This window comes from Nicotiana attenuata, unplaced genomic scaffold, assembly GCF_001879085.1.
Source record: "Nicotiana attenuata strain UT unplaced genomic scaffold, NIATTr2, whole genome shotgun sequence".
In the NCBI taxonomy this organism is placed as follows: Eukaryota; Viridiplantae; Streptophyta; class Magnoliopsida; order Solanales; family Solanaceae; genus Nicotiana; species Nicotiana attenuata.
Window position 1 is genome coordinate 1,265,958 of NW_017670270.1, and position 12,951 is coordinate 1,278,908.

The 12,951-nt window shown below is 36.1% G+C and overlaps 1 protein-coding gene across 1 annotated transcript; it reads left to right on the forward strand.

The window, feature by feature from the left end:
* Positions 1 to 955: 955 nt before the first annotated feature.
* LOC109237049 lies at positions 956 to 7,315 on the forward strand. Its single transcript, XM_019403293.1, has 7 exons — positions 956 to 1,271; positions 1,727 to 1,763; positions 3,288 to 3,358; positions 4,351 to 4,445; positions 5,840 to 5,907; positions 6,454 to 6,564; positions 6,863 to 7,315. Exons 1-7 carry the CDS (start codon positions 1,058 to 1,060, stop codon positions 6,996 to 6,998), a joined length of 732 nt encoding a protein of 243 aa, XP_019258838.1. The 5' UTR covers positions 956 to 1,057; the 3' UTR covers positions 6,999 to 7,315.
* Positions 7,316 to 12,951: the final 5,636 nt, after the last annotated feature.

Below are 12,951 nucleotides of genomic sequence, written 5' to 3' on the forward strand. Positions count from 1 at the left end.
CTTCGATCTGATACTTTATAAATGAAGCGACACCATATTGCATTTAATTACTGTAATGCCACCAACCGAAAGCTCATTTCCAACTGATATAATATGTATTTTAATAAGAAAACTGCCCTTCAAAATCTCCATGACATAAGACAACCATTTTGTGACAAGTTACCGTTCGAATTGCAGAGTACGAGCTTTAACTTTCTAGTTCTGTTTAGTTGGATATTTCACTAATAATTAATTATCGAATTAAATCTAAAATGAGTTTATTCACGTTGGTTGGAATAAAATTATGGTATAACTAATTTCGAAATTAGTTATCGAAGGAAATCAAAGAGTAATGCATAAGAAATTTCTTGTATTCATTTTTGTGTGTCTATCTACAGTATATGCTTGTGTATATATAAATACAATTTCCCAGATGCCATTCACGAGGCCATAGGGAATTCTATATCCTAACAACTTTTGTAACTAACTCCTAAATAAAGAAAATGTGAAAGAAAATATTTTCAAAGTGCTATTACACCCATACCCTCACTACAACCTTTTACATACTAACAGGTGGTCCTTTTACTAACTGTTGGATGAGAGCAACGTGTCCACATCTTGCTTCACTAAACAATTAATCAAACTAATCTATCTATACTACTTTAAAAGTAGGAAGTCCTAAACTTAAAAATTAAAAGACCAAATTACCCCTTTAATAATATATATTTATATTTATTTATAATAACAACATTATATCAAGATGTGTATATCAAGATGTGGACAACTACTTCACTAAAGTTCCTTCGAAAACAACATTATAAAACGTATAATCATTATAGATTGAAATGCAAACTATAGTCTAAGGTACGTAGACGTGTAAGATTAATCAACTCTACGAATTAAATAAGTTGTCCCACACTAATATTTTTTTTTTTTAAATGATATGAAGAGTACACCAAATTGACAGCTGTAGTTTAAAGGGTAAAATTGTAAATTCAGGAGGCTGAACTGGAAGAAGAGAAAGAACTGGATAAGAGTAACACTGCTGCTCCTCTCCACTCCCAAAGGTTCCGGCGAGATGACAATTACCATCTACACTCCTGCGCATGTTAGCACCAGCAGCTTAAATTTCCGTATCCTCCGTTCTCCGCCGCGGAGAACCTTTTCGCCGGCGAGATGTCACCGCAATTTTAGCTTGAGTTGCGCTTTACTCCCGGAGAAAAGGCGGGAAAGCAGACGATCGGTCACCGTAGCCCTCGGTGTTTTGCTTCAATGGCTCTTAGTACCTAAAGGTGATCCCTCTCATTCTATCAGTGTTAACGTGTGCCAGTGGCGAAGCCAGAAATGTTTTCAATGGTGTTCAAACTTGAAGGAGTAGAAAAAAAATTCCGACAAAGGGTGTTCAATTTAGGTTTTATATATCTAAAATCAATATTTTACTTATATACACAGTGTAATTTTTCAGCGAAGGGTTGTCAGTTGACCACCCTTTGCCAAAGGTGGCTTCGCCCATGCGTGTGCCTCCGCCAGTGCAATGCGTTAGTAATTACATTCGTAATTCTCAAGTTATGTAAGTCCGCGTTTGCCTGCATTAGATTGTTACAGAAGTGACACCGAGGTTGATATTGCTACTATAGTAGATGCAAGCATGAAATTATCATTGATAAACTGTAATCGTTTCTCTGTGTGTGTGCATGTTTATTTATTTATTTATTTATTCCTTTTTGAATTTTGTTTTGGTTTGCAGATGCAGGAGCAAGCCCCTTTGACAAGTATGTTAAAAGGTGAGCACAAAAGTTGTTGAATTTTGGAATAGATTGCATATATGATGTTTATGTTAGTTGATGAAAAGATGATTATTTAGATTGAGTTTAAATAGAGTAGTCAGTGACTGAGGATTCATATAGCCAATCCCGACTTGTTTAGGACTGAGGCTTACTTCTTGTTGTTGTTGATGATCAAAAGATGGCTAATTTTCAAAGGTGGATCCAGCTTATAAGCAGTAAAATGCATACACCCACTGACTCAAGGTACATATCTTATATGGAAAGTTTAGAAGAAAAATTATAAAGAGGTGGACCCAGTGCATTTAAATCATGGATCTGCCTAGCGCCTATACTATGGTAGCGTTCCTATAGCATGTAAGTTCAGCGTGCTATTAAGCTGTATCAAGTGGCAGAGTTAGGCTTGATTGCCACATCTGTGTAATTGGATGGGACAGAAACTGTCATATTCTAGCTCCATTAAGATAATATGTTTCTCTTTTGATAACAATAAATTTGATGATGTATCTAATGACTTGAGTTGCACTTAGATTTTTTTTTTTTGGTTGGTGAATCAGTAGTTTGCACTTAGAAAAATTTAGTGAAAATCAAAAAAGAAAAGAGAATTTTCTAGTATGATAATGAAAGAGGCGAACGTTGATAGTGATTTTGTTTTTCAATTAGCCCACCAATTTGAATGAAGTTACATCATTTTCTTATTCCCACGCCTCTCATTCTCAGTTCAACTTTTCAAGTTTTGTGCAATCTGCTTTTTGAAGTTGGCAACACTAATTTCTCCTAGTGATGTTGACTTTCAAAATGCCGAAAGTTATGGGTGTTCATAAGCTCTGTTTTCTACTTCCGATGATGAAACTTGTTTTTAGGGCTAAATTTCGACCCAGCTCAGAAAAAGCAGCTTCCATGTTTTGCTTTTATTTCATAAGCGAATTACAGGATTGCCAACTTTTGTGTTTTCACGATTACTGATATTTATTTCAATACTTAAGATCAAATAGGTTGTATAACTCGGTGGTATCAGGAGCTTGGGTTCCAGATGGCTCCACCATCTTCATTAACTTCCAACCAGTGGCGGAGGCAGGATTACTGCCAAGGGTGTTCAAAAAGTTAGAAAGGTTGTAGCTAGTGGGAATAGAACCAATGACCTTTCAAAGGTTTTGAAGCCCCTTGGCCACTAAGCTATACTTTTAGGCTGTGTCACGGGGATTCAGAACATATTATATAGAGGTAAAAAACAGATTTTGCCTTACATATACAGTGTAATTTTTCGGTGAAGGGGGTTCGGGTGAACACCCTTCCCCCCTCCCCCCTAAATCCGCCCCTGCTTCCAACACCTGTGTAACTAGCTTCCACATCTGTCAACCTGCTTTATTTAGCTACAGCGACCGGTGGAATTAACTTATGCTTGAATTATTGCCTTTGTGCTTTCAATTAGTTTTGTAAGCCTGTGATAGTTTGTGATTTCAGTTAGTCTTGAATTGATCGTTGTGCTCATGTTATTATCAAAAATTTCGAATTGATAACTAGGAAAAAGCTTGATCCACTGGAGACTTATATACCAGCTGTGCTGTTGGCGGGGGTGCAGATTAAGGAATTAGGTGACACTTGTTTCTTGCTGTCACTATTTTTGTTTCCTAGTTATGTAAAGCTTAGTAAATGTCTATAGTTCATGCTGTGATCCACCGTGTTTATTTAGCCTGAATATTTCAGTGATTTTTCATGCAGTACAGAGAAATATTGGAATAAAACGATTCGTCTTCAAAAGTTTGTGCCACTGGTTGCAAATCAATTGCTATACCCCCAAACCCCCCCCCCCCCCCCCAAAAAAAAAGGGCAAAAATAACGCAAAAGACAAAAACGGTAGCCATCCTCTAATATTGATCCAATTGGATTATGAGCACCTTATGAATCAGAGTGAATGCTGTTTCTATAATAACCTTCTAATTTCTCTTGTTAAAAAAAGTTTGAAACACCATGTTCTAGAGTCTGACTGCCTCAAATTCTGGAAATAATTGATGGTCTCTGTATGTGAACATGATCGCTAAAACTTTTAACAGGTCAGTTTCTTTTATAATCTCTCCTCCTCTTTCCTAATGACTTAATCGGCGACAGAGGTCTATCCATCAAGGAGTACTGATTAAAAAAATCTGTCATTGAACTATCCACTGATATATGAAGAGAATGCTCTCAACTTTGGTGGCACGTCAGTATAACCTTCCCTCTGATAGTAGTTTATAAACTATCCTAAGATATTCTCTTATAAGTCTTCCTCATTTTCTGCTCCAAACTAAGTGGGAAGAGCACTCGTCTCTCTTCCTTAGTTTCAAGAATATTACACCATTCCGGTTCCTTCCTGAAATCTCCTCGTTACTTCTGGAGATCTTCAGGAATGGGTGTTTTCCATCTCGCACACTCATTTTCAACACGGTTCCACTGTTGAACTTGCTGATATGCGGAGACCCATAATTCTGGGTTCTTGCAAGGTTTCACATTCTACTGACTTCTATAAAATCGGAGTATGGTTATACTTTGAATTTTTTTATTATAAGATTTCACAGCATGATTACATAATTTTTTAAGCATTTTATAGAGAAATCTTTGGAGGTTGATCAACCTAAATATGCCGATTGCCGGAATATATTGCGTTCTGGTCCTGCATCATCTCTTCGTGTCAATATTCGAGCAGTAAGTAAATGTTTTCCCACGCCCCATCTCAACTCAGTGAATGTCATTTTCTAATGGTTGATAATTATCAGTTTCTGTTCAGCTTTTGCCAAAATTGGTTATGAGGTTGAATTTGTTGATATAGACTTATCAATGCTCCACTCTGGTGTTGGAGCACACTATAACTCCTAAGCATGAGAATTATTATTGTACCAGTTGCATTGTATGATATTTGTTGATAAAGGAAAGTAAAGTAAAAAGGAAATTAAGAAGAAAAGAGTAAAGAATTACACTGCTGTCACAAAGTTGTCATTTTTAGTTTTTTGAGTGTCAACTGCATTAATAGCCCGTTTGGCCAAGCTGCAAAAATCAGCTTATTTTGAGAAGTGCTTTTTTTCAAAAGTGCTTTTCTCAAAAGTACTTTTGGTGAGAAGCAGTTTGTGTTTGGCTAATTAGTTTGAAAAGCACTTCTGAGCAGCAATTAGTGTTTGGCCAAGCTTTAAAAAACTGCTTCTAAGTGTATTTTTCTCAAAAGTGCTTCTCAAAAAAGTGCTTTTGGAGAGAAGCTACTTTTTTCTGCTTCTCCAAAACTGCTTCTGCTTCTCCTCAATAGCACTTTTTTTCCTTCCAAAAGCTTCGCCAAACACCTCAATTTTTGGCCAAAAGTGCATTTGGCCAAAAAAAGCACTTTTGGCCAAAAAGAAGCTTGGCCAAACAGGCTATAAGACTTTGACCAAGATTTTTTAACAATTTGTAAACATTTTAAGACAATTTTTATCTTGCAGTATGTTTCATGTAATTTGTAAATATCCGACTATTACTTTCAAATCATGAATTTAAATATTTGTCAACTTGACGCTCGTAAGCTTTTGTGGAGAGGAACAAGAAAAGATTTGAAGAGAACAAAGCAAGAATTTCTTCATTGGCCTATGACTCCTCTGCTATGGCATTTCTTCAGCAGCGTGCTAGTATGAACATTGAGTATTTAACTAAGCTACACAAGTCCAAGCTAAATATCCAAATTAGAGAATAGGTTAACAACAGAAGACCATGCAAGTAGCATTGCTTTGACAGGCTATCATCTGTCTATCAAAGTAAGGCAAAAATATCCAAAATGCTCAAATGTTTGTTACCAAGGAAAGAAAAAGTCTAGTTACATAATAAATAAAGAAACTCCAGTTCTTTAAATAAATCTCGTTGCTGGTTTGAAAATGGCAGTGCACTGAAATTAGATATTCACATGTTCGACTAATTCTAGGCAATGGCTTTTCTTGTTCTTTTCTTTTTATTTAGTTATTTAGTTTGTGGCAATTTTTCTTAATTCATCTAGACAGAGAAATACCAAAGACTTCTACTAACTACAAAAAGAAGATCATATCTGGAAAAAACTCTCTTATCTTTTCATTCAATTATAGGTAGCACAATATGCATCCGATGATGGAAATGGTGAATCAGCTTCCAATGATGTTGATCAGTGTCTGAGGTACTACTTCTTTAACTGTCAACCTGAACGATCCTGTTTAAATACAATGTAAGTTAGTGCTAATATTCAAATTTTCTATTAAATTCATGCACAGGATGATCAGACTATCAGGTAGAAGATGTAAGAAAATTTTAAAAATTTCTTGGAATACTGATGATTTCACTAGGTCTTTCTCCCAGAAAGACCTACTTAATTGATTCTTGATCCCTTTAAGGTTGATTTCTATGGTAATGAGTAATGACATTTGATTGTTCAATCGCAAATGTTTTTCCTGTAAGCTTCATGACTTTTTTTTTTTCCTTAAGCAAGGTTGGCTGTAAAGTTCATGCCACGAATGTGCAGATATTGTGATTCCAAGCAAACTGCCAAGGGAGATGGAACACCTTCAAATTTATGACTAGAGGAACATGCTTTTAATATATCCTTGTACCTCGCTAAACAAAAAGGACCAATGTTAACCAACATGCAAAGTGGACCATCATATTACATGTAACATTGTGTTTCGCCCTCACATGTAGTTACTATTGCTTCTATTCTATCGTGCAGTGCATTGGAAGGACTTGACTCGTTGCTTTTGCGTGCATCAAGAAATGATCCAGGGGCCTCAATTGACTCGATGAAGGCAAAAATTACTACTGCTCTAAATGCATTGGACAGGTCAAAGTTCTTCTTTTATTTGTTTCTTTCTGCCTTGGTGATAATCGATCGTTCAACTGTGTCTGAATTCCAAATCACTTAGATTGGTTGTACATATATATTTTCTCTATAGCCATTTTACTCTATTCAGGTTATTAAATAATTTGTCTTTCAACGCAACTCAGGGGTTTGATAAATCTGAATTTATCCCGACACAGTTAACTAATTTAATCTGAACCAGTTATACACTTTTGCTAGCTAGTTGTCAATCAGATTCTCTAGAAGGTTTTGAATTGTTTTTCCCCTTTTCCTCTTTCAGTCTTCTGAAAACCGTCCCAGCTGATATGCTCGACAAGGGAAAGATTGTAGCTGATTCATATTTCTTTGCTGATGAGGAAGATGTAACACCTGAGAAACTGGACCCGAATCTGAAGCAACTGGAATCTATACTGTAAAGAATATGAGAATGCTATGGCGTTAGCTTTGGATACGAAGCCTCTTTCTTAACCAGGTCTGACTGTTTCATCCTATCAGAGTTTTCATATTGCTCGAAAACAAAAACCCATGAGTAGATGTGGTTTGGGAAGTGGGGCCGGGGTTCTCCTACTCTCTTAATTGATTAAACGTCAAACAGAAGATCCAACATATCTAGCTCTTGTATTTAGTTTTCTTTTTAATTCTAAAGATTGTATAGGATATCTTCCAATATACTCTAAATTTATAGCAATATTAACTCTGAAATACCTCTAGACATAGAGTAAATTCGCTTTAACTTTTTAACATAGAAAAAAATGCTTCCTTTACCTCTACTGAATGTAAACATAACCCCTCTGACCTCAAGGTCGACAGTCAAAAATAAGATGATCGTTGCCGCTATCAAAGTGTAAAAAATGGGTAGCAGTGCATTTTCTTTTAACAGTTAAAAAGTTACCTAATAGTATGGCATAAAATTTGAAATTCTCGACCTGCTTTCTCTTTAGCTTTCTATAAATTTCTCTCTTACTCTGTTCTTACATATATATCTTAGTCCAATTACGTAAAATATCTGTATTATTTTGAAGAGCAAGAGACTGCGGATGTCACAATCCTTTATAGGTGATATGCACTAGCTCCTAAAATGTTAAAAATCATCAGAGGACCTGGAAGGAAATCTGTCTCTCATTCAAGGTGAAGGAAAAAAGTCGCGCTACTTTCTTAGCTAGTTAAACTTTGAGGACCTTCAAATAATCTGATTGCAAAGCTGACCAACCAACGGTAACGAACAATTTTCTGATCCAGTCCTCCAGCTCGATTCTGGTGGCTACTTCTAAGTTCTAACTCTCAGCCTCGATCTTTTCTTCTTTCTATGGACAAACAAAATATTGCTTTCTTTTCTTAAATTAATTAAATTGATTTTAAGCGATTTAATATTCACAATGCAGTTCATTTGATGCTTCACATTAATTGGAACTTATTAGCTGTATATCTGAATCATAAGTCAAGGTGGTGCTCATGCTCACCAGTTCATCCCAATTTCTGCACTTGCTCTTTCTTTCTTTCATTTCACTCACTTCCTTATTATCCTGTTCTTCGCCGTTGCTCAAAGTCTGGACAATTTTCTGTCAGAAACCCTGGCCCCTTGACTGCCCCTGTTATTAGCTAGGTTCTTCGTAAGAGCAGCCATCTTCTGAAGGGGGGCCATTACTAGCTTAAGAAAGTTCAACCAAAACCATCAATATTTATGATATCTATATATAAAAAATAGATTAAATTTCACTTTACCCCCTTAACCTTTTAGGGTTGGGAAACATTATTCCTTCACCTTCTGAATGGGAACGACAACGGCCTTCCCCTTTTGTCTGACGTTGACTCTCTATATAACTATTAAAGAATACCATTTTAAATTCAGTGAAAACATAATTTTTTAATTGCATTATTTTTTGCCAAAATGCAATTCTGATGTGGTTTGATTACACTATGGTGTACCCATTAGAATGCGTCCAGTTCACCCTCTATTTCCCCTCCATCGACTGTATTTTTGGAGGTTCGACTTCCTCCACAAGGCCAATGTGTGTCCCTTTTGTGCTGTTACAATCATCTGCATGCCTCCTCTGGCCCCTGAATCCTCCAATTGTACCCGCCATCCCCTTCGATGTTAGTCGAAGCATCTTCGTAGTCATCTGCTTCCTCATGTATTATCGGCATCATCTTCTTCTTCTTCCACTTCTATGTGGTTTTCCATATCCCTGAAGCTTTCATCTTCATACGGGGACTCCAGCATATTGAACCCAATTTCATAAGTTCTCTATATTTAAGTAGTTTAAGGACTTGGGTCGCAGTAAAATAAGCTTGGGCCAGACGAGGAGCTAGCCTTGTTAAAATTCGAGAAACTACCCGTTATGTCAGCCCAAAAGTAAATTAGTACAAAAATTAGTCTATTTATAAAATATTACCAATATTAGCCAAATGCTATCAATACTAGCTATTTGTAGCTAAAAAAATCAAAATTTTGCTTTGTTTTGAGTTGATGTTATTAGAATAGATTGGGTGCATTTTAAGGAGTTTGCATTTCAGTTTTAGGATGATTTGGTAGAGTTTTGAGGTGGTTTGAATTGAAAATTTGAAGTAGAAGATGAACATAAAAAAGATGATATGTGTATCACACTGTATATCACGTATGTATCATATGTGTATCTCATGTATATCCATGTATATCTGTATGTGAGATACATGTTTGATACACGTGTCGTAGAAAAAACTTTAAACTCGATTTCAACTATAAATTTTGACTCAAAACTAGTTCAAATCACCTCCAATCTTCCTCAAATTTTGTATATTGACTCATCTATATGTTTTCAATGAATTCCAACCATACCCATTGAAAAAGGTTCCTTTTTGCTTAGGTTTTTGGAGTCTTGTATATATATTTTTTTGTATTTCATCACCTTGTTTGCTGCTTCATCAATGAAATTCTTTTCCATCTTGCATCTAATGTTGTTGATCACACTTAAAGATATAGGAGATTTTTGTGTATGACTTTGGAGAGAAAGAATACTTATTTATGTGGGGTTTCAATTATTGTACGAGCTTGGCTAGTTTTGGTAAGTCTGTGATTAATGACTAGAGGGTGATAAATTTGGGCTTATTTTGTATATTTCCGTAAGATTTTCTTAAAATTGCCGGGTGAAGTACACAAATAGCCCTTAAAGTGGATGGTCTTCAATTTTTGTCTCCGCTTGCTTCATGGCTAGAATTCAAGTTTAACAAGTATTGCTATTCGCTTAACCTTGTATTACCCGGCCTATTTATTAGTCTAGTCTGCATATGCTTGGGCTTGTCACTTGTGCAATATTTTCCTTTTGGCTTGCATTTATGCGCCCCCCTTCTGTATAGTACCGAAGGTATCAGGTCTTACCCCCCCCCCCTGCCCCCCTCCTTGTAGCCCTCAATCTAGTGGCATTTTTTTTAACCAATCAACTTAATATTTGAGATACAATCTTTAAAAAAGCGGAAAAGGGCCATATTTGCCCCTTTAGTATTGAAAATAAATTATATTTGTCATCTGTTTCAGTTTCTTAGTATAACTATCTACTGTCATATTTTTGGATCATATTTGCGAACCCTACCCCCCCCTCTCCCCCCCTCTACCCCCCCCCCCCCAACCCCAACCCACCCCGTCGCTGCCGCCTGTTAAATGGTTTGGTCTCATCTTAAAAAGAGGCAAGTGCACACATAGCCACTTTTAGGGATGCTATCCAGCGATTAACCAACACTTATTTTGTCCTGAAATTTTAAACTAAATATCTCAATTTCAGGACAAGTCATGATATTTTTGTCCTGAAAAACTGAAGATCAGGATGCACTGGCTAATTCCTAAATAGCAGCCCTTTGGAGTGGCTATCTGCAGGGGCGGATTTAGGGGGCGGAAGGGGGTTCGCCCGAAACTCCTTCGCCGAAAAATTACAGTTGTACATATATGGCAAAATCCGATTTGTGCCTCTATATATTATTTTTTGAACCCATTTTACACAACCGAAAAGCATAGCTCAGTGGTCAAGGGGGTTTAAAATCTTTATTAGGTTGTTGGTTCAGTTCTCACTGGCCACAGTCTCTTTTAACTTTTTTTCTTTTAGAACCCCCTTAGCGGAAATTGTACCTCTGCCACGGGCTACCTGGTGCCATTTCTGCTCTTAAAAAATTTAAATCTCCAAGCAAACCCACACAAATTTAAATGATTAATTGGAGTATACTATACTTCACATGTAATATATGTGATACTGCATAAACTGTAAAGTTCCTCTAAGAGTATTAACACAGGAGTTGCAGAAACCATGGCTTTAGGAGTGGGCTCTCTAGCTGCCCTATATTGACCGTCTGTGCAGTGGCGGAGACAGGATCCCCACGAAGGGGGTTCAAAAAAAAAATTTTTTGTAGCTAGTGGGAATTGAACCCCATGACCTTATGTGGATTTTGAACCCCCTTGACCACTAAACTACACTTTTGGATTGTATTAAGGGGGTTCAAAAATATTGAGGTAAAAAACAGATTTTGCCTTATATATACAGTGTAATTTTTTGGCGAAGGGGGTTCGGGTGAACCCCTTGCGCCCCCCTAAATCCGCCCCTGCGTCTGTGTTATGATTTTTTTTCCCTTGGGTGCTGACACCACTGCAGTTTTATGTTCTGGAATATTAATTTATTCTCATTTGTTTCATGATTTACTAAAGTAATAGAAAAATGCTGTGTTTCATTTCATTTGAACACAACCCAAATCTCATGTATCCCAGGGTGGTTTGGTGCTCAAAATGTCCTTGTTTAACAATCATTCTACATACCCGTCACCCCCAAATTAGAAATTTCATTGTTATTCGGATGAAAAATATCATTGTTTAGAGGGTTTTAACTTTTACGTTAATGATATACAAATAAGATTTCCAATCTTTGACTATTTTATTATGGAGTAATATCCAGTATATTTCACTGTCATTGGAACCACAATCAAAATACAGAATATTATGTCTCTTTGTAGGTGAACCATCCATAAGTTTTAGATATAAAAATAGGGAGGCTTGTGTTTTTTCGGAAGGATTAGGAGAAACGAGTGAGACTTGCCAATAGGTCTGGTTAGGTGGGTGATTACTTATTAGCATGGGGCGAGTGGGTTTGATTAAATTGAGGTGGGTGTTTTTTATCGGATTAGTTACCTTCTATAGCAAAGGTTGATATATTATTTATTTTAAATAAATAACATTTTAAAAAATTATATTTCATAGCTGCCTTTTGATTTTTTATAGCCAAATATCTATTTATGGACACCTCTTACCCTTAAGCCATAAAAAAAGCTTTGTATTATTTTTCTCGCTCATATCCCCTCAAATTTCTCCTATCCCTACCCCATATCTATTCTCCTTCTCTCTCTACTTGCGTCTGAAAGATGAAACTCCCACTTAGACCGTTTTGTATAATCCCCTACTGATGCCTGATAACTCTTGCCAAGCATGAAACATTTTTCACTGAGTGAGCCATTCTATAGGAGTCCTTTTGATGATGATTTTGTTGGCCGCTATTCTGCTGTGGTTCACGTCGGTGAACGGAACGGCAGATTCGCCGGAAATTAGGGTGTTTTCTTGAACAAAGATGACGGAGTTTGGGGCTGAGCAACTTGATTTTCTGTTAATATATTACAATGTATTTTCATGTATTTCATTGTATTCATTATTTTTTTTTCATTGTAATTCAATGTATCTCGTTGTATTCCATGTATTTCATTGTATTCACTGTCTTTTTTTTCATCGTATTTCAATCTATCCTGCTGTATTCTATGTATTTCATTGTATTCACTGTCTCGCTATATGCCATGAATGTATTCATATGTTTTTTAAATTAATATAATTTATGTATTCAGATGTATTATATAATTTCTCTGAAGATTACTATGTTTTTGGGGTATTTTTCGGTTGAGAATCTTTTTTATAATTGAAAATACAAAATTTGTGTGATATAAGTGAGTTTGTTGAGTTATATTAGGAGTCTATTATGTTAATGGATTCACTTTCCGTTTAAAAACAGTGTAATCCCCTATTTCACGCCGTGAATACAGTCGAATACAATAATTTGTCCAGCTGTAATCCCATGTTTCACGCCACGAATACAGTTGAATACACTCGAATACAATAACCGATTAGCTGGACTTCCCTGATTCACGCCTATTTTTGCTACTGTATTCATGAATACAGTAGCTTAAATACATCTAATACATCTTATAACAACAGAAAACGTGTCTACAATCCGTAATATAGCAAATTGTATCTATAGATAGCTATTTACCACTAAAAGATATATAGTGTTTTATGAAAATTTCTCTTTTTTATCCAATCAGAACCAGACATGTTCTTTTTTAAGATGGGGCCAAACCATTTAACAAGTGGAG

What these genes read in the sequence shown, in the direction of transcription:
- LOC109237049 (XM_019403293.1), top strand. Translation starts at nt 1,058, where the DNA reads ATGACAATTACCATCTACACTCCTGCGCATGTTAGCACCAGCAGCTTA. An exon ending in TTTGACAAGTATGTTAAAAG is followed by an intron (nt 1,764 to 3,287) that starts GTGAGCACAAAA and finishes ATTGATAACTAG; the next exon opens with GAAAAAGCTTGATCCACTGG. An exon ending in GATGTTGATCAGTGTCTGAG is followed by an intron (nt 5,908 to 6,453) that starts GTACTACTTCTT and finishes TCTATCGTGCAG; the next exon opens with TGCATTGGAAGGACTTGACT.